Here is a 20,032-nt window from a genome sequence, read left to right as displayed (position 1 = left end):
TTTATTCATTTCATTTCGATTTAAGTGCCTTAATTTAGTTACATTATAGAAAAAACGATTTGAAATTTTTGACAAATTTTTTATCAGTTTTAATGTATAAAAAAAAAACCAGTTCAGGTTTCAAAAGGGCCCAACAAAATGTAATGAATTAAAAACAAATCCAAATCCAAAAAAGAAAAAAAAACACATCGATAAAACATTCAAAAATGTTTTTTAGTCAAATCATTAAATAAAAAAAAATTAGTTGTTAATTAAAAAATTATTCACACAACAAAAAGAAAATAAAAACTTCATAGTGTTGAAATTTTATGACAAATATTTTCAAGGTTTAAAAAAGAAAACAAAAACAAAAAAAAAAAAAATTATATATACATGTAGTTAATTTTAAGTCCTTGTGTAAATAAAACAAATATTTGAACGTTTAAATTTTATGATGAAAAAAAAAAAAAAAACAAAAACAAAATAAATCAAGAATCAAATTAGCGTAAAAATTGAATTTTTTTATTGCTACACATAATAAAAGCCAAACGAATTGATTTATATATTTTGGGAGCGTTTTTTAATGTTTTTATTTTATTTTTTTTGCTTGTCTTGTTTTTATGTTTTAACGGTTTTGTTTTTATTTTTATTGATTTAATTAATTTATAAATATTATTACATAACCTAGAAGTGCGTTGTTTTTTGTTGTTTTATTAAATAATTACAAAAATAGTTGTTCTTGTAAAAACAGCAGAAAATTGTGTAAATTAGTTTTTTTTTTTTGTAGTTGCTTTCTTCGAGTTGAGCGGAAATTAAAGAGAGAAAAATTATTTAGGTGTTTGCTTAAAGACTTAAGAACTAAAGGAAATCATAGATGATTAAGTGACTCATTATATATATATAAAAGAAATAGAAGCAAAACTGCAAGAAAACTGGATACAGTGTACGTGGGAGTGTGTGTGTGTGTGTGTATTGGGAGACTGTTACAAGTTGGCTACAAGTTTCTCATTTTAGTTTTCTTTGAAGTATATAAATAGTTTGTTCTGTTTTGTTTTTGTTTTTGCCTGTTTTTGTTTTCTTTTGCTTTCGCTTTAATAGTAATAAACAATTACACAATTATTGAATTTGTTAGCATTATTGCCTTGATGCTGATGACGATGTTGCTCATCCATCAGTAATAATTAGGTTTATAAATTAATTAGTATGTTTTATATCGTTTCATATATATGTATATCATCAATTGTGTTTTAGTTTATATGTATCGTTTTTTCTTATTTATTTTTTGTTTTTTTTTTTAAGTTTTCTTCGTTTTTTCACTTTTTGCATAAGCTAAGAGACGACGTGTCTTTGTGTGTGGTGTTCGTGTGTGTGTGTGAGCTTTGGATGTTGGCTCGCAATCATGAGGACGATGCCGCCGATGAGTTCTTGGTGGAGCCACCGGCCGAGTTGGAGTTGCGCTGCTTCTCAATGTACACGTTGAGTAGACGCACTTTGCTGGGATTCATCACCGCGAGCTTCGGCTTGAGCTTCTCCTCGCCGAGCACTAGATACAGCTTGACAATGCAGAAGACCGCCGCCTTGCGCACCATCGACTGCTGATCGTCGGCGGACCGGGCCAGATTCGGAAACACTGTGTCCAGGTGGGCATCTGTTATCTCGGTGCCGTGCTGTTCGGTTACCTCGAGCAGAATTTTGATGGCGCACAGATTGGCTGGAAAGGCGCCCGTCGCAATCACCGGATTCACAATGTTAATGGTCAGATCTAGTGGCAGGGCCGGCGCTATCCGCGGTATCATCGTATCTATTTCGCGCAGCGCCTCCTTGCTGTGCTGATAGCAGTTCATGATCTTCAGCAGGATCAGCTCGAGGAAGTTCAGCCAATTGTGACGCATCTTGTCGCTGCGCACAATCTTGCTGAGCACGTGCAGGCCAGCGATGATCACATCCGTGTGCTCCGCCTCGAGCATGTGCAGCAGCATACGCATTATCGACTTGAAATGCTTGTTGGGCAGCTCACAGTTGCCGCCCCGTATGCAGATGCCCAGATTGGTCAGCGCCGTCTGCAGCTGCTCCACGGGCTGATCCTTGTTGAGGGTCAGGGCGACGCGCATCACCTCGCTCTCGAGCAGATTGCCCGGCAGTATCAGCTCCCCGTTCTCCGCAACGAGCAGCGAAATCTTTGACGCTGGCTGAGCTGGCGGAGCCGTGGTGTCCAGTCGCATCGTGGCCGATTCCGGCGTATTCGATTGCGTGGTGTTGGCCGACGATTGGGTTTTCGAATTCGATGACAGCGAGTCCTGCTGCGCTGTCAGATCTCGACCGGATTGCTGATGCTGCTGCTGCTGCTGATCGATGGCGAATTGCAGATGGTGTCCATTGTAGCCATTGGGCGCGAGCGATTGGTACTGGCCGCCCGCAAAGCAGGAACGTATCTCCTCGGAGGTCTTTTGTATATTGTGCTGCACCTCCAGCTCGGAGAAGCCATAGTTCACCTCCTGCTCCACAGACGATTGGCGTGAGCGCGGACTAGAATTCATGTGCATATTGAGCGAGGAGAAGGGCCCAACACTCGGACTCTGCAGCGGCTTAGGGCTGCTGCTGCTCAGCGGCGAGCTGCTCGGCGAGTTGGCGCCGCTGCTCTGTCGCCGTATATTGGATTGGATGCACAGCCGTGCCGTATCCTGGTATCCCTTGGGCAGTGCCGCCAGCATCTTTGTCATTTGCGGCGTATTCAGATTGTAGAGCGCCACCAGGCATTGGCGCGCCTGAGAGCGCAGCTCCATCGACTTGTGATCGCCCGCCATTTGGGCGAGCTTCAGGATGGTGCGCTCACAGCTCTGGTTCTGATCGCTGGGAAAGTCGCTGCTCTTGCCGTACGTGTTGACCAGCTCGGCCAGGAAGCGCAGAATGGCGATGCGTGTCTTTGTCGTCGGCGTCTGTGTGTTGTCCGATATGATGCGGAACAGCTCCTTGAGCTGCAGCTGCGTCGGAAAGTATTCGTGTACCACCTGCAGAGTCTTCCAGATCTTGCTGTGCATCGAGTTGAGCAGATCGGTGCCCAGCTTATTGAACAGCCGCGTCAGCAGTATGAACAGCCAGTCGTGGAGCTCGGGTGCGTGCACCAGAATCAACTCAGTGACCGTATCTAAAAACAAAGAGTAGACTTTAGTGTGCGTGTCCATAAACATTTTGCGAAACATGTCCAGGACGCATTGCAGCTGCTGTGGCGTCAGCTCCTTGCCGTCGGCCAGATACTGGGTGAGACTGATCAGGCCGTCCTTGCGCTCGCCCCAGTGCGTGGAGGCGCAATATTGGATAATTGTCTCAATATCGTCGAAGGGCGCCCGCTGGGTGTTCCAATCCAGGCGATTCCGTGAGCCACTCAGCGAATAGTTCGACATGGAGTTGTTGCCGCGCGTATAGCTCGAGTCAAAGGAGCGCTCCGAGCACACTGAGCTCGCCTCCGAGTCAATATCGTCCGATTCATCGCGGCCCAGCAGCTTGCGTCCCATGCGGATGCCGCCGCTGCGCATAAAGTCGCCAGACACATAGTCGGCCACATCGCCATCTCCTGGATTGCTGCCGCTCCCTCCTCCCAGCGAGAGTTCGGCTTCGCGGGATTGGGCCAGCAGACGGGATGCAGCTGTGCTGCGCACGGGATTATTGCGTTCGGGTGTTCGCCGCGCACTGGAGCCGGTCGAGTAGATGCTGCGCTTCATCAGCCCGCCTCCACTGCCCAAGCGACTGGGACTCGTCTCTCTGGAGCTGGCGGTGCTGCGCGGTATGCCGGATGCCTTTTTGGGTATGGCCCCCGTGGCACCGCCCCTGAAATAGCCGCCCATGCCATAATGATCTCGCAGCTTGGTGCTCGGCGATGTGGAGCGCGATCCGGGCTGGGATTGAGAGACGCCAGCCCGTGTACGTCCGATGCGTGTGGTGGGCGTCACCGTGCCCGGCGAGACGTTCTGGTGGCCGCTGTTGGAATTGAGGCGTGGCCGCGGTAACGAGCCACCGCTTGCCGAGCTCGACGTTGTGGATCCAGCATGCAGATTGCTGTTCGTGACAGCCACCGCGGGTTTCTTCTGCCTCGAGTAGAGCGTGTATTGGGCCCGTGCCTTGGCGCGCTGTGCCGCCGCCGTGTCCACGGCGGAGATGGAGCGCATACTGGGCGTGGCCTTCTGCAGCGAGTTCGTGGTGCTGCGTCCGATGCGTGACGGTGCCACCGGGCGCTGCTGGACGCCACCGTTGCTGTTGTTGCTGCTGCCACCGTCACGCTCCCGTTCCAGTGCCCGCTGCGCAGCTATGTCCAGACTGCCATAGATCTGATCCGCCAGATCGGGAAAGTGGCGACGGAATGCCCAGTAGGCGAGACGGGAATGCCGGCGCGCCTCGCTGTCCGCGTCGCCAATGGACTTCTTGAGCGTGTCGCGCAGAATGATGGCGTGTCGTTCCAGGGATTTCGTTTGCCACTCCTCGAAGAGCAGCACCATCAGCTCGCAGAGCGTTGAGCGGATGTCCTTCGACTTGGACTGCTGCAACGTCTCGAAGTAGATCTTCAGCAGCTTCGGCGCGTGCGTATATTTGATGATATATTTGAGGGCCAGCGTGGAGGCCGATGCAATCACCTTTGCCGAGTTCTGGATCAGCTGTATCAGCTGCTCCAGTATGCTCCAGCAGAAGGAGTCCAGTTTGTTGCGCAACGTCTTGGACATGTACGCAATGGTGATGCATGCCTCCCTGATCACCTGCGAGCGCAGCTCCTCCTTCAGTACGTCCAGGAAGGCCAGAGATAACTCCTTCAGCTGCACAGTCATGAATTGCTGCTGCGCCTGATAGTTGAGCATCAGCAGAGCGCGCACCTTCTTGAAGGCATCCACGCGCTTCTCCCAGTCGGCATTCTTATCGCTTATGATAACTAGGATTTGCTTGTATATATCATCCATGTCCTTGGCATGGAATATAGTCAATTGCGGCACCTGCTCAAAGCTTGCCTCAAATATCTCCATGGTCACGGCGCCCGCATCGCCGGCCACGTCGTTCGTAGTGGGCTTCTGGCGCTGCATCGACGAGGCCGAGTGTAGCTGTCGCTTGACAATCTTTGTGGGCCGCTCCCGCACTGAGATGTTGTCCCCCTCGTCCAGACCGCTGCCATTGGTGCCGTTGCGCAGCGCCGAGGGCAGCAGCAGCCCCTCCAGCTTCACCTGATCGAACTTCTGCTCGAGCAGCGCCAGCTTCGAGGCAGGCATATCGTCAATGCGTCGCAGATCCGGTCGCAGACGATCGCCCACATGCTTATAGATCTCCACGAGCGTCTGTATGGCCGCCTCGCGCACATTCACCGTGGGATCACCGAGCAGGGCACACACCGGCGCTATGTACACCCGGACGCTGAGCTGCTGGGTGCCGTACTCGTTGAGCGCATTCACAATCGTCTGCAGGAACTCCTCGCGCACTTTGGCATTCTTGTGCTTGAAGCAGGTGACGGCCAGTTTGTCAATTAGCGTCTGGGGCGACTGAACTTTGTGCTCCATGAGATCGCGCAGCAGCAGCTGCGCCTTCTCGCGCACAGTGTCTCGACTGTCGCCCAGGCGATCGATCACATGGGGCAGCACGGTGGCCGTATACGCATTGAAGTCGGAGCCCAAACGCTTGATCAGCTCCGAGAAGGCCTCGAGTGACTTTTGTGCGATCTTGAAGTGGCTGCCCGTCAGCCAGGGCATCAGATTGTCAATGAGGAAGCCCATGTCTGTGCACACAATTGAATTGGTGTCGTCGCTGAGGAATGTCACCAGATCCTCAGCCAATTGGACCTTGACGCGCATATCCGCCTTGGGCATCTGTTGAATGAAGCCATCCAAATCGCTTGGCTTGCGGTACGCCATTCTCTCTTTCTCTCTCTCTCTCTCTCTTTCTTTATAACAGCGTGAGTGTGTGTGTGTGTGTGTGCCGAGTGTTGCACCTGCAATAAAAGTGAATGGACATCAAATTGATTTTAGCTTTTGGCTTGAGCAAATTGTATTAAATATTTATGCCACACGACTCTGTGGCACGTTGCAATGCAGGTCAATGTAATTTAAGCAGATGAAATGCATGAGAAAACGAATGTCAACGGTTATTTATAAATAGATTGATTCACTTTTTTCTCGCTCTAAATAAAACATCAAAATAATTGCAGACGGCTAATTTGTTCAGTTAGTCAACTAATTAAAGGTAAACAAACACTATATCAAACAACTATAAAAATCTGCAACAATTTTGACAAAGCTAAATAATATGATTTACAAAAAAACAATAACATTAAAATCTACTTAAGTTTTGTCAAAACCCAAAAATAGATTCTATTTACTCTTCAATTTATGGATTGCATTCACTGGAGCTCAAAGCATCAGATTTATTAATAACTAACAATAATTATTATTATTTTTGCTAGTTAATGTAAGAAATTAGTTACTATATGTTTTTAATATAATAAATACCAAAATATCACAGCTTCAAATGAAGCGCGCAATTCAAACTGTAAACTGCGCGCGCGCACATTAAATGCAGAGCAAGAAGAAGAAGAAGAAGAAGAAGCTGCTGCGACCGTAACACGATAAAGAAGAAGAAGAAGCAGCAGCAACAGTCGCACAAACGTGCAAAATGGGCAACAATTTATGTGTTTATCCATGTGCCTGAGTATGCGTGAGTGTGCGTGCATGTGCGCGTGTACGTTTATGTGCGTGTGTGTGTGTGAGAAATGAAGTCAGTGTTTGGGCTGCGAAAAGTAGGTGAATGGCTGTGCGGGTGGGAGAATGAGCACTGGCATGGACATACTGGCAGATGGTAGTGTGCTGGAATGACAGCGCAGAGGAGGCGTCGGACGGGGGGTGTTGGGAGTAGTAGGTGTGAGCGGGGCGTTGTTACGTCGTCGTTGTGCACAAACATGAATCATCTCACCGCGTTGAGCGTGACGGACGAGGAGTGCTGCTCAATTTGTGGGTGGATGGGTGGGTAGTTGTAGTTATAGTTGGATAGGCAGTTAAATGTCCAAAAACTACAAAAATAAAAACTATAAACAATAATAACCCAAAAAGGTTGCGGCGCTGCCGCTGCTTCAGCTGTTACTGGCTCTGGTTACGGAAGCGACATAAACGGTAAATGACGAGCGTCGCTGTTAATATCTGCAGCGCCAGCGGCAGCGACGTCGACGCCAAGCCGACTATAGACAGTCAGAGAGAGAGAGAGAGAGAAAGAGAGCGCAACAACAACAGCGACACAGCGTAACAAAAAGAAACAACATACTTATGGAAATAGCTAAATGAGATAATATGACAGCCAACAGCAAGTTGTAGAGGTAGAAGAGTGTGTCGACAATTACTAAGCAACAACAGCGACTTGTTTGCTCATGAGAGGAAGAGAGAGAGGTGGACACAGAGAGAGCTTTAAGCGAACAAGCAACAAATTAGCATTGCATACGCAATTTTCTATTTATAATAAAATAACAGCAACCGCAATACAGCGCTGGGCGTAGCTTTCGTAACGACCAACTTTTTTAGAACTTTTGCAACTCCAACTAGACGATAAGATAGGGCTAGTCGATTAAAGGCTGCGGCCACGCTGTTAGTTTTGAAAAACAAGCAGCAGCTGTTCCAATTGGACTGGCCGAAGGCGAATTTGTTAAATTTAAATGTCACATGAAAAGCAAAATAAAAAAAATATTTAAAAAAACGGAAGCGGAGGCGAGTGCGAATGCGTGTCTTGGCCAAATAGTTGCATGATCTTTTTTTAACACGCTCACAGATACGCACACTCCTCTCACTCTCTCACACACATGCCTAAATAAATACTTACTTTATTTGCAAATCCGGCTGCTGCTTCTGCTTCTTCTTTTTCTGCTGCTTCGGCTCCCTCTCTTCGTTTTACGCTCAATTTTTTTGTTTTGGGTTGGGTCTGACGCCAGCAACAGCAACAACAGCAACAACAACTGCTGTTGCTGCTGGTGCTTGTTGGCCGCCTTGGGCAATGTTCAAAATTGATTTTCCAGTTGGAAATTGAACAAACAATTTGTAATGCACACAAATACGGGTATTAAATAAATTCTATATCGTTTCAAGCACAGCCAATTGAACAATTGCCAGATGAGAGATCACAGTTTTGCTCTTATTTTTGCCTCCGCTCACCCACTTCTTTATTTCTATTATTATTATTATTGTTATTGTTGTTGTTGTTGCGCGCAGTTTCACTTTAACACGTTAAAATGACATTTGTTGTTGTTGCAATATCGGTGCTCTCTTTCTCGTTCGTCTACCGTTATTGCTTACTGCCAGAGGTGTTCGTCGCCGTCGCAGTCGCAGCGCCGTCGGGCTGCCGCGGGTTCAACACAAATTCCAACGTCTTCAAAGTCTCGTCTGCTGCTTCTGCTGCTGCTGTTGGCTGAATTCGTGAACTTTTTCAGTGACGCGCTGTTTGCCTGTGTATGTTCTCTTGCTCTCTTCCTCTCTCATTGCTCATGGGTCAGATTTGCACTCGCAATTTGTCCGCGTTGCGGTTGTTCGATTTGACAAACATCACATTTTGTTGCACATTTTCAATGTTTGCTTGTTATTTAGCCTATTCATTAAATTCTTTTCACTCTTTTTACATTAATTTTATACCGATTTTGTTGCGCGTTGCGAAAAATTGCCTCTTCTTGCTCATCGGTTGTTGCCATAAATCGATACGAGCTCTCACATCGATATCATGTACAGGGTTGCATTGGGCAACTACGACTGCATATCGATAGTAGACTGTAAGTATACCTTTTCGTAACAGTCTGGTAGCATTTCTTTTATGTAAATAGCGCATATATTCAATCTTATTAAAGTGATGTTTACCTTTTGATATACATACATATAATACTTTCATACATATTGGAAGGAAGACAGCTGGGTCAGCAACAAATTATATGCAAAACGATACGCTGATAAAGCTGCAGCGGGTCTGTATGATAATAAATAAATGTGAAAATGCAACGTGGAATTTTTTCTCTTGTATTTATTTGTTTTTTTTCTTCAGTCCATTGTTTGTATAGAACTCATTCGCTTTTGCGATCATATTACTTTTGCTTTAACTGAAAGGCAAAACAATTCATTTGTATGGAACTTAAGCTTCAGTCTTTTATTACTTTGAACAATTCTGGTGAACCGCCTGTGCCCGGCCCGATGGATCTTCTGGGCAGCCCCAATCAAGGCGTGGCACCCATCGCACCACTGTCCGAGCTGCTGCATCTCCTGGAAACTGTTGCTCAAAGATGGTGCGGTAGTAGTATGCTTCCTTTGTCGTTGGCGTATTGTATGGATATCTCTCGGCAGCTGCCGCAAACTCCGCGTCTTCCACGTGGCTGGTGGCGACGCGACGGATGCTATTGATCCATTCATAGCCGACGCCATCCGAGAACTGTTCCTTCTGGCGCCAGAGCACTGAATCCGGCAAATAGTCGTTGGCAAAGGCAGCGCGCAACACAAATTTCTCCAGCCTGGATTTCTGCTCGTCCTTGAATTGATTTAGAGGCCCAGGAATCTTGTCCTGTGGCCGTATGCTCATCACATAGTTGACGAACTCCGTGTCCAGGAAGGGCACACGCAGCTCCACACCCTTGGCCATGGACACTTTGTTGGCGCGCAAGCAGTCGGACAAATGCAGCTGCTGCACACGCTTAACCAGCTCCTCGTGAAACTGCTGATAGTTGGGCGCCTTGTGGAAGTAGAGATACCCGCCAAAGATCTCATCTGCGCCCTCCCCAGAGAGGATCATCTTGATGCCGGTGCTCTTAATGTAACGAGCCAGCAGTAGCATGGGCAGGCTGCATCTGACAGTTGTCACATCGTAGGTTTCCAGATGATAAACAATGTCCCGGATGCCGTCCAGTGCATCCTCAATCTCAAAAACGAGCTCCGTGTGGTCACTGTCTATGTACTTCGCCACTTGTCGAGCCGCCTCAAAGTCCGGTGCATCTCTCAGGCCCACCGAGAAGGTCTTCAATCTGTAGTCCGGATCGGTCTCACGCATAATCTTTGTGGCAATTGATGCTATCAAGCTGGAGTCGACGCCGCCAGAGAGCAGTGCTCCAAAGTGGACATCGCACTGCAGATGGGTGCGCACGGCGGACTCCAAGCTGCTCCTCAGCAGCGACAGGTCGCAGGACAAATTGGGAATCTGCTTCATCCAGGGCTGTTCGAAGTACCGCCAGCGACGCATAGCGCCCACTCGCCCGAAGCGCGCCTCGCCCGGCGTGAAAGTCTCCAACTTCTCACAGCAGGCAGTCAGGCATTTCATCTCGGAGGCCACCCATATGTTGCCCTTGGCATCCTCGCCAATGTACATGGGTATAATCCCAAACGGATCACGTGCCATCAACACCTCCTTGGTGGTCTTGTCATATAATGCAAACGCGAACATGCCCGTGATATGCTGCAGCAACTCTACGCCGTAATCTTGATACAGTTCCAATATGACGTGGCAGTCACTCTTTGGCTTATAGCCGCCACGTCTTTTCGCTATCTGCGCAGATAGTTCTAGATAGTTGTAGATCTCACCGTTGGCCACCAGCAATAGATTGCCATCATCCGAGACAAATGGCTGGTCACCCAATTCAACTCCGACAATGCGCAGTCGCTCGTGGACCATGGCCACTCCGTGTTCTGGTACAATCTGGACGCCCGTCGAGTCGGGTCCACGATGCCGCTGTCTGCCACTCTGCCTATAGGCCAACTCGCGAAGACTATGCTTGCAGCCATCCAAGCACTGTGCCTCTATGGGCGATCCGTCGCTGGAGAATATTGCAAATATTCCGCACATAATTCTCAATTTAATTCACCGTTAATTCGGTGCACGTTGTCTAATATGCTCCGCCGAGCGTCTATCCACTCACGCTGCTTAAATTCAACTAACCTTACGTGCGTTCAATTAGCATTATATGTATATGGAGTTCGATTGCATCATTCGACTGTTAACTAACAGCTCTGCTTGACGTCACGGTTGCGAATCTCTGTTATCACACCTGTAAATTCATTCGCGGGCACTTAAGCAGACATCCGGCAGGTGCTTCAAGACAAGTCTGTTATTATTAGCCAATTTCTCTCAATCGTGGCTCGCTATTACATCAGCCACACTGTTAACGCACTTCAGGTGAGCACAACTAAAAAATTTGACATCAAACAAGCTGTGACATAAAATGAGAAGTAACGGAACTGCTCTTTGCATGACAGTGCTATGTCTCAATCGTGTTAACCTGCTGTCTTTTAACAGTGCATTCTATCGCTCTCCATCTCTTGCGTCTCTTTCCTCTTACCGAAACACTGACCCGCTTAATTTAATTATCGTTCAATGTATTTATTGAATGCACGTGCGAATTGAAGAGTGTGTCGGAAATTAAATAATTGTTTTTAATTTGCATTCATTTTCTTATCAATTGATTCGGTTCAGTCAGGTTCAAGAGCAATTGTTTTCCGTGGGTGAAAGTTCACTAATAATAATTGTAGATTGTTTTGGGAATAATTGAATATTTATTGATGCTATTATAAAACTGAAAACTAGTTTATACATATATTGCTATTATTCTAATTGTTATTTATATAATAAACAATATCGAGAAATGGAAAACAATTAATACAAATATTTAACACTTGCCATAGGCTTGATTATGGGCCGCCTGTGCCCGCCCTGACGGATCCTCTGGACAACCCCAGTCCTGGCGTGGCGTCCACTTCGCCACAGTGCTGGCAGCTGCGTCGCCAGGGAACTGCTCCTCGAAGATGCAGCGATAGTAGTAGGCCTCCTTTGTTTTGGGCGGATTGATGGGAAAACGTTGCTCTGCCGCTTGGAGCTGCGCATCGGTCACATGACGAGCCGCAAATTCCGGCAGGGCATCGATGAGGGCGTAGCCCACGCCATCCGAGAACTGTTCCTTTTGGCGCCAGAGCACAGCATCTGGCAGATAATCTCCAGCAAAAGCTTTGCGAAGCACAAACTTCTCCATGCGCCACTTTCGTTCTCCCCCGAACTCATTGAGAGCACCTGGTATCTTGTCCTGCGGACGTATGCTCATCACATGGTTCACCAGCTGGGTATCCAGGAAGGGCACACGCAGCTCCAATCCCTTGGACATGGTCACCTTGTTGGCACGCAATATATCGGAGACATGCAGTCGTTCGCAGATCGTTACCATCTCTTCGTGGAACTGCTCGTAGTTGGGCGCCTTGTGGAAGTAGAGATACCCACCAAAGATCTCGTCCGCGCCCTCGCCCGATAGGATCATCTTGATGCCGGTGCTCTTCACATGGCGGGCCAGGTAGAACATAGGCAGGCTGCAGCGCACAGTGGCTATATCGTATGATTCCAGGTGATAGATCAGATCGCGCAGCCCATCCAGGCAATCCTCCACCGTAAAGCTGATCTCCGTGTGCTGGCTGCCAATGTGCTGGGCCACCAGACGTGCATGCTCGAAATCTGGCGAGCCGGGCATGCCCACCGAGAAGGTACGCAGCTTGTAGTTAGCGTCCCGTTCCCTCATGATCTTGGCAGCTATCGAAGCTATCAGGCTGGAGTCCACGCCGCCCGAGAGCAGCGCACCGAAGGGCACGTCACACTGCAAATGCGAGCGTACAGCCAGCTCCAGTTGGTGGCGCAGCTCTTGAAGATCCACCGGTCGCGTGGGCGTCAACTGCCGCCAGCTGGGATTGTGGTAGCGCACGGGCTGGAGCTGCTGCTGCACTGTGCCTGCTGCCAGATGGCCGGGTGGGAAGATCTGCAACCGCTCGCACACGCCCATCAGGCACTTCATCTCCGATGCGAACCACAAGTTGCCCCGCGCATCCTGGCCAATGTAGAGAGGAATAATGCCATAGGGATCGCGGGCCACCAGCAGCTGGCGTCTGCGACGATCGTAGAGCACAAAGCTGAACATGCCCGTGATGTGTTGGAGCAGCTCTTGGCCGTGCTCCTCGTACAGCTCGATGATCACATTGCAATCACTCCTGGGCCGATAGCCGGGCAAGCGTTTACCAATCTGCTTGGCTAGCTCCACATAGTTGTAGATCTCGCCGTTGGCGATCAGGGCAACGTTGCCGTCTTGCGACACCAGCGGCTGATGACCCGTCTCCACGCCAATGACCGCCAGCCGTTCATGCACCAAGGCCACGCCCTGTTCCTCTATAACCAGGACGCCCGTGTCGTCGGGTCCACGATGCCGTTGCTTCCCACTCTGCCGATAGGCCAACTCCCGCAAACTGTGATCACTGCCCTGAAAATGGGTTGCTCCAATCGCCTCTCCGTTCGCCGAGAAAATGGCCAAGATGCCGCACATTTTGAGATCGTTCTGATTAGACTACTGAATCAGTTAGTACTGTATCTTTAAACCAATAGCCAGATTCATTTGCTCGAGCAGCTGCCTCGACTGCTGCTTTTATAACAAGTTGGTCAGTGAATTTCACCCTTGTTTGTTGTTTTGTTTTTGTTTTTGCCTAATTTAGTAATTTAACGACGCCAAACAATTGTTAAAAAAGCGTTAAATTTGTTTATCCCATTGAAAATCGAAATTGAGGCACTCAGAATATATATGGTTTATACCCTGTAATGCTGTATGCGTTTCGGTCAGTCTCAGCAGATTACCTCAGTCCAGCCATGGTTATTTGATTGTCTGTCTATCTGTCCATACATTTAAGGACCTACCATAAAGAGTGACTCATTTAGATGGCATGAGATTAAATTTATATCGAACAACTAGAAGACAAATAATTCAAGTTTTAAGGCGAACTGCCAATGCAGTTGCATAAACCGGCCGCTAGATGGCGTACATCGTTAGCAAGAGCAGGTCTTTCTATGATTTACAAATAATGTAAGCACCTCGATGAAGGCTTTAGGGTATCTTTCAGTCGGTAAATGTCCTTCATCGAAAGACCTAAACACACAGCTCAAAAAACTAAGGCAAAAAAAAAAAATATTGACAGCTTTATTTATTATTTAAATTGCTCCTCTATAAATTATAAAATAAAGTGTAAATAAAAATATTGTTTCAATTGCTGGCTACCAAACCATAACATGGAAATTTCGCATATAACATCTGATTTTTGCTCAGTGTATATTATGAATCAAAACCGGATTTGGGGATAAAGTATGATACTAAAAATAAATTAACTGCTTAGTCGCACGATAAATTTACATAATATTTAGTTAATTAAGAATTTTTTAGTTCGGCTTAAAGTATTTACCATTCGAGCTTAAAATCAATAACAAATTTAGAATATAGGTTTATTTTAGCTTCGTTCCCATCAGCCTGGGAAAGTAAGGACAAGGTACATACATCAATACGGAATTAAATTTGAATTTTAGCAAGTTGAGCAATTTATTTTAATTGATAGAGCGGAGCAAAGGGCGCTGGCAACGCTTAGAAAATAGCGCTACATTAATATGTACATTGCTGTCAAAAATATATATACACTATGTATATCTGATTAATTTAATCTGTATGTATAGAATAGTTTACTCTGTAGTGGACAACAATTCAAAGCAAAGTTGAAATTCAATCACATATACAAAATGCTGAAGCCCACAATTGAGTAATAGTGAATTATGTTAAGTTAACAGTGTGACGCTTTTTGTTGACAATATTATCGCTCACTAACTGAAAAACAAAACACATTTCTATCTGACCTTCTATTTCTATCAGACTTTTGAAAGCTGCGCCAATTTATCAGCTGTGAAAAATTATGATATTTAATTACGATAACGATAGCGTTTAGCGATTGACAATTCTTACCAAAGAATATTAATATACTTTGTTGATTTGTGCCACTTAAATATGTTTAAAATATTTTATTTCTGACTTATTTCATACATCTTTACGCCATTCGCTGGCATAAGCCCTCAAAGGATTCATTCCCTGGAAGGTACGTGCGTGAGCACGTCTGCATTCCACCTTTCTGGGCGAATGGTTATTGGATAGTGTGAATATTTGAATAAAACCCAATGTAAACAATGGAGTCCTGCAAAGTTTGAGTATTAAAATGAATATAATTTCACATAAATTAATATTATTATCAATATGAACAAATGAGGATTTTGTGTTAAGTTTGTTTGGCGCTCTGCCATTCAAACGGCCAACGTCTGAAGTGGCGTCATCGATAAATGCTTGCAATCGTTTTACAGCACTGTCGCATTTGAAATATACTGACAGCTGCCTGCATCAGGCAGCGGTGCAAGAAAAATTGTATAAATTTGCAATCAAATAGAACCAAAATTATTCAATATATTTGTCAATAAAAATGTACACAGATGAGGTGAGTACGCCGCAAGCACTAAAGACGCGATGCTATGCCAGCTTAAATGAGCTCAAATGCCGCGTAACAGCGAGCGGCAGACGAAACAGCAGCAATAGCGGCATCAGCAGCAGCAACCATTTTATAGCCGCGGCGTCTGCAACGCCTACGAATGGCGCCAAATCGAATAAATCAAAGTGCAGCCCCCAATTGCACGGCACGGTGTGCACACCGCCACCAAAACGACTACAGAAGGTGCGAAATCCTTTTGAGGGCGCTCTGGCAGAGCGTCTGCATTTACCATTGATAGCCAGGTGAGTGTGTGAGTGGACGATTTTGTGCTCAGTTCTCAATAATTGGTTTGCTCTTTTTAGTCCATCACTCTTTCAGTGTCGCTCGCGCACTCCACAGCTCTCCTCCACGCAATTCGAGTGGGACATCGAAGAGGTGTCCCAGCTGAAGCCCGCGGATGTGGAGCCGCATGAGACCCAATTTCATGACTCGCCGGATCCCGAACAGGAGTCCAAGGCACAATTGGCTATTAGCACCTTTTTCAAGGAATCGCATATAGTGCCCAGCCCCGTGGACTGTCCGCTGCGCAAGCATCGCATCATACTTAACGAAATCAATGCAAATACGCCCATATCGAACAAGAGCAAGGTACGTTCTCGGGACTGCGAGGTGCAGACGGAACTCAGTTTGCCCCCTGTGCTGCCCAAGGCATTGGAAGAGGCACTGCGCCCTTACTTGCAACCCCACTTGGCGGGTGCGCAGCTGCGTAAGTCATCTAGCGGCGGCGACATCTTCAACAGCTCTATGCGTCGCAAGCTTTTCGATTTGCAGAATATCATTGTGCTAGGCGAGCGTGACCAAGAGCAGCTGCCGCCGGGAAATGAGCAGCATGTGCAGATGGTCGGATCCAGTCCTCATGCCAAACAGACCGTGATTGCTGGCCGCCTCTCTGATTCCGCCGGCGAGGGCTCAAGTAGTTTTGGTTGCCTATCGCCAATTAGGAATCTCTGCGGTCTGCCACCTGGTACACCGGACGATGGCAACGGACGAAGTAGCGGGCGCAGGCGCAAACAGCTGCTGCAAGAGCTAGTGGAACTGCCCTCGCCCATTGCTCCATCGGAGCATTTGAGCCGGCGCCTATACAGGAGTAAAAGCAGCAACAGCAGCGAACACGTGACCCTCTCTGAGCTGACGACCACGGCACGAACCGCTTGCAAATTTACGCCCGATCGCAGTTCCTCGCCGATGGCCCTAGAGTACTCCACAGACAGCAGCATCAATCAGCGTGTGAGCCGTTTGCATATGAATAGCATCAAGCAACTGCCTAATGCTTCACTACTGGAGCAGGCGAATCTGCTAGTGGCGCAGGATAATAATGAAACAACAGAGGCGGACTTTGATAGCGATGAGGACGATGATACCGATACAGATGGCATGCAATTGTCGCAGCTGTCCACGCAAAGCTTCAATTGCAGTTCCAATTCAGATACGCCGCGTCATCGTCGACGACGATCTGCTAACAGAAAGAACTTATCGCAATCCTTCGGTGCAAATCTACTGGACGATGTGGAGCCCGAGCAACAGGCGGACAAAGTCGAAGCACCACAAGCTGAGAGCGTTGCAGATGCAGCACCTCGTACTGGCTTCTATCGCACAGACAGCGGATTCAATGAGACAAACAGCACCTCGAATTTCGGCTGTTCCCAGGAGCTGCCCTGTACTTCGTTAGATGTATCTATGGTCTGTTGCTCAACGCCTTCGACACGCTCCTGACATTAGTCGTATGAAGTCGAAATCGTAATGCAATAACCCTTATCTTGATTTAGTTAAGGATCAGTCTGAACTGCAATGTAGCCCACCATATATACCCAAGGCCTTTCATGTCTATTGTTTAGTTCTTTTTTTATTAACTTTGTGTCTGAAATTATTTAGAAATTTTAAATAACTTTTGTCCATGTAGTTGCCAAACTAGTTAAATAAGTTGTCATCGTTTGCAATTTCATATTGTATTTTGTAACATTTCTATTTCTTATAAATAAATAAAAAATAAAAAAAAAAAGTTAATTCCTGCAAACAAGTAATATAACAGCAGTCATAATAATTTTTGCTCTGCTACCAAATATCGCTTTTTCAAATTGTAATTGATATAAAAACTAACTCCGCCAAACATTTTAAATCACTTAGTTGACAGCCGGCAGCAGATCATGTTAGCTGTAACAGATCACTTGAACATTAACATTACCAATTTGAGTTTAACAGTAGATAAAACGATAACAATTGTAGAGAGAGCACAATTCACAGTTTTCTTTCAAACATTTTGCGGAGATAATGCGAAAGAACAAATATTAATAAGTTAGTTGTTGTTTTGCCGCCGAACTGTTAGCGTGTCGGTATGTAACGCGTGGAAGTGAGTGAAGATTCAAAAAATTACCAACTGAATATATGTTTTGGCAATACAAATAAAAAATTGTAAGCGAAATATTGGAAACAATGAAATTAATAAATAATCCGAAAAATATTGAGTTCATGCGTGTTTGCATTTAATTTATACGCGTTTGCTGTTGAATGCATTTAATAGTGGTACGCATGCAAAAATACTGTAATATCAGCAAACAGCAGCAACAATAACAACAACAAGGGTGACTTTAGTTAAGACAAACCACGAAAATTGCTGCACTAATTTTCACCTGTGTATTGTGTTCTTGTTGTTTTTGTTGTAGTTTGCTACGTTTGGTTGCTTTTTGGCTATTTCGATGTGTGAGTGTCGGCGCCTATATGTGTGAGTAGCGGCATCTATGCGCGCGCGCGTGTGTGAGTGTGGTATGCGTGAGTTGTTATAAATAGGCGAAAGAGAGAGAGAGGGAAGGAGAGAGAGAAAGATCACTTCTTGCAAGCAAAGAAAGTGCAAAAAGAAGAAACAACTCAGCGAAATACACAAAATATGTTTATTTTTATAGGCCAACAAATAAATTAGAACGCCGACAGCATGCGAAAGCGTAAATGTGTCAGGTAAAAAAATAAATAAAAAACAACAAATGAAATTGTATAAATTACCGGATATAAATTCTTTAGTGTGCTATTTCTTTAATGAAATGATATGAAATGGAATAAAATTAAATGCCATATATTTGGCAACACTGAAAACACTGAAATTCCTGTTACAAGAAACCAGTTAGACTGTTAACAGGTCCCCCTCTCATCTCTCTCCCGCTCTATGTTGAGCCAAATCCTATTGGAAGCCGACTGCTGCATCCGTTTTTGAGCGAAAGTTTTTTATGGCTGTCTCGCCGGAGTGTGCAAAAAAAAAAAAAGAAATGAAGAAGAAAAATAAATGTGAGCAGCCTGCCAGCTGTTGATAGGCAAACTGCATAAAGCAGAGAAGAAATAATAAAAAAAATCTAGTCAATTAATTGTTTTTTGTGCGCCGTGAAAGTGCTCAACGTGTTCATATAATAAATACAATTTTCTACAATTGCAGCGTGATCTATGTATATGTGTGTGAGCGATTTTTTTATTATATATTTTGATTGAATGCAACATTGAATCTAACTGCAACAACAACAATCGCAGGCGTCAACGTCAATGTCACTTGTGGCTCTAACTTGTTATTGAGGTAAGCTTCTATATCAAATGCGCACTATAAGTATATAAATGACCTGTTTAATCTAGTTTTTAAGCTTAGCCATAGAAATACTTTCCTAAATTATGCAAACTGCGTTCAGTGTTACGCGAATCCTTGAATTCAATTTCAAGTAGACAAATCGTAAAAAAACGGAACATAGATTGACTTTCAATTGGCCAACAAAACTCATAAAACAGACAAAAGCCATGTTATGGAGTTACTCTTATTGGAACTGTTGGACTGTAGCTTTAACATTTTGAATGCTAGAATCTCTAACAGTTTTCGCAGACTAATAACTGTTAAGCTCCTCCACAATTAGACCAATATGTGTATTTGCTGATAGAGTATTGTCAAACCAAAATTTCTTATTAAAATAAAGAAAAATATAAATAAAGTAAAATAAATAAATATTAATTCAAAAACAAATAAAATAAATACCAACACATCACCTAAACCTGGAGTATCTTCTTCTTCTGAAAGTTTCCAGTTTCGAAAGAATTGAACGGTTTTAGCCTTAAACCTTAAACCTTAAACTCGTAACTGAACACATTTTGACCCTTTAAGCCGTGTTGCCTGTGTGTGACACACGCTTGTGGAAACTTCTCAGCTCTGGCCAGGCCATATTATTTGTCTTCTTTACTCCTCTGTCTTTCATTCCTTTTATTATTTATTTATTTTTTTTTTAGCCGGTCTCTCTTGCGGCTTTTGTACAACTTCCGCTATATGTGAAGTGGTTTCGTTGAAAAAAAAAAGAAAAACAGAAATGAAAAAAATGTAATTAAACCGAGAGAATGAGCGGCAAAAGGGAGCGCAGTTAGATAGGCTGGCACGTAAGTAAGTAGGTAGCAGACAAAGAGTAAAGCACATATACACTAACAACAACAACAGCAACGACAACACGAAGAATAATAACAACAACAATAATAAACAACAAAACTGCTATAACAGCTATGTCTGTGTAAACAATGAACCCAAGTTGCAGCAGCAGCAGCAGTGGCAGCAGCAGAGGCTGCTCTCATGGGAGTCGCAACTTGTTGTTGCTGTTGTACCCGAAAAACCGGTTACATGAAATCATGAAACTGAACAAGAACAACAACAACAACAACAACAACATCAACAGCAACAGCTAGTAAAATTCTAAAGCATT

At 45.3% G+C, this 20,032-nt stretch overlaps 5 protein-coding genes and 1 long non-coding RNA gene across 13 annotated transcripts in view; 3 read left to right on the top strand and 3 right to left on the bottom strand.

Moving 5' to 3' along the window:
* Nucleotides 1-1,069: 1,069 nt before the first annotated feature.
* On the bottom strand, nucleotides 1,070-8,690 carry chb (CLIP-associating protein). Its single transcript, XM_089259801.1, has 2 exons — nucleotides 7,810-8,690; nucleotides 1,070-5,938 (listed from the first exon to the last, which is right to left on the bottom strand). Exon 2 carries the CDS (start codon nucleotides 5,859-5,861, stop codon nucleotides 1,377-1,379), a length of 4,485 nt encoding a protein of 1,494 aa, XP_089115927.1. The 5' UTR covers nucleotides 5,862-5,938; nucleotides 7,810-8,690; the 3' UTR covers nucleotides 1,070-1,376.
* On the top strand, nucleotides 6,457-8,623 carry LOC149091391 (uncharacterized). The gene is made up of 2 exons (XR_016196730.1): nucleotides 6,457-6,965; nucleotides 7,053-8,623. It is a non-coding gene; the product is annotated as an uncharacterized LOC149091391 (long non-coding RNA).
* A 384-nt stretch (nucleotides 8,691-9,074) lies between the features above and the next one.
* LOC108650162 (asparagine synthetase) lies at nucleotides 9,075-10,873 on the bottom strand. Its single transcript, XM_018099279.3, has one exon. It carries the CDS (start codon nucleotides 10,792-10,794, stop codon nucleotides 9,118-9,120), a length of 1,677 nt encoding a protein of 558 aa, XP_017954768.3. The 5' UTR covers nucleotides 10,795-10,873; the 3' UTR covers nucleotides 9,075-9,117.
* Nucleotides 10,874-11,328: 455 nt separating this feature from the next.
* On the bottom strand, nucleotides 11,329-13,495 carry LOC115563450 (uncharacterized). 2 transcript variants are annotated; one of them, XM_089259820.1, is made up of 2 exons: nucleotides 11,622-13,495; nucleotides 11,329-11,461 (listed from the first exon to the last, which is right to left on the bottom strand). In XM_089259820.1, the coding sequence occupies exons 1-2, from the start codon at nucleotides 13,298-13,300 to the stop codon at nucleotides 11,428-11,430; spliced, it is 1,713 nt and encodes a 570-aa protein (XP_089115946.1). In that variant the 5' UTR covers nucleotides 13,301-13,495; the 3' UTR covers nucleotides 11,329-11,427. The 2 variants fall into 2 exon arrangements, with proteins under 2 accessions (XP_089115946.1, XP_030242280.2); XM_030386420.2 differs by lacking the exon at nucleotides 11,329-11,461 and having other exon boundaries at nucleotides 11,569-13,495.
* Nucleotides 13,496-15,131: 1,636 nt separating this feature from the next.
* Nucleotides 15,132-17,322, top strand: bora (aurora kinase A activator-like protein bora). Its single transcript, XM_030386419.2, has 2 exons — nucleotides 15,132-15,565; nucleotides 15,626-17,322. Exons 1-2 carry the CDS (start codon nucleotides 15,258-15,260, stop codon nucleotides 17,034-17,036), a joined length of 1,719 nt encoding a protein of 572 aa, XP_030242279.2. The 5' UTR covers nucleotides 15,132-15,257; the 3' UTR covers nucleotides 17,037-17,322.
* A 215-nt stretch (nucleotides 17,323-17,537) lies between these two features.
* The window catches only part of MYPT-75D (Myosin phosphatase targeting subunit 75D), a 45,661-nt gene continuing 43,166 nt past the window's right edge, over nucleotides 17,538-20,032 (top strand). For 3 of the 7 annotated variants that reach the window (XR_016196727.1, XM_089259813.1, XM_089259808.1), the window contains exons 1-2: nucleotides 17,572-17,732; nucleotides 18,742-18,876. The gene's annotated coding sequence lies outside the window, so the exon portion shown is untranslated. Of the gene's footprint in view, nucleotides 17,844-18,741; nucleotides 18,877-20,032 lie in introns of all 7 variants that reach the window. The other 4 variants (XM_089259810.1, XM_089259811.1, XM_089259809.1 and 1 more) reach the window with 4 other exon arrangements.

The sequence above is a fragment of the Drosophila navojoa genome, chromosome 4, assembly GCF_054131105.1.
Source record: "Drosophila navojoa isolate 15081-1374.11 chromosome 4, UAZ_NAV_1.0, whole genome shotgun sequence".
In the NCBI taxonomy this organism is placed as follows: Eukaryota; Metazoa; Arthropoda; class Insecta; order Diptera; family Drosophilidae; genus Drosophila; species Drosophila navojoa.
The sequence above is the reverse complement of the archived record's forward strand: the minus strand, read 5'-3'. Positions and strand labels throughout refer to the sequence as shown.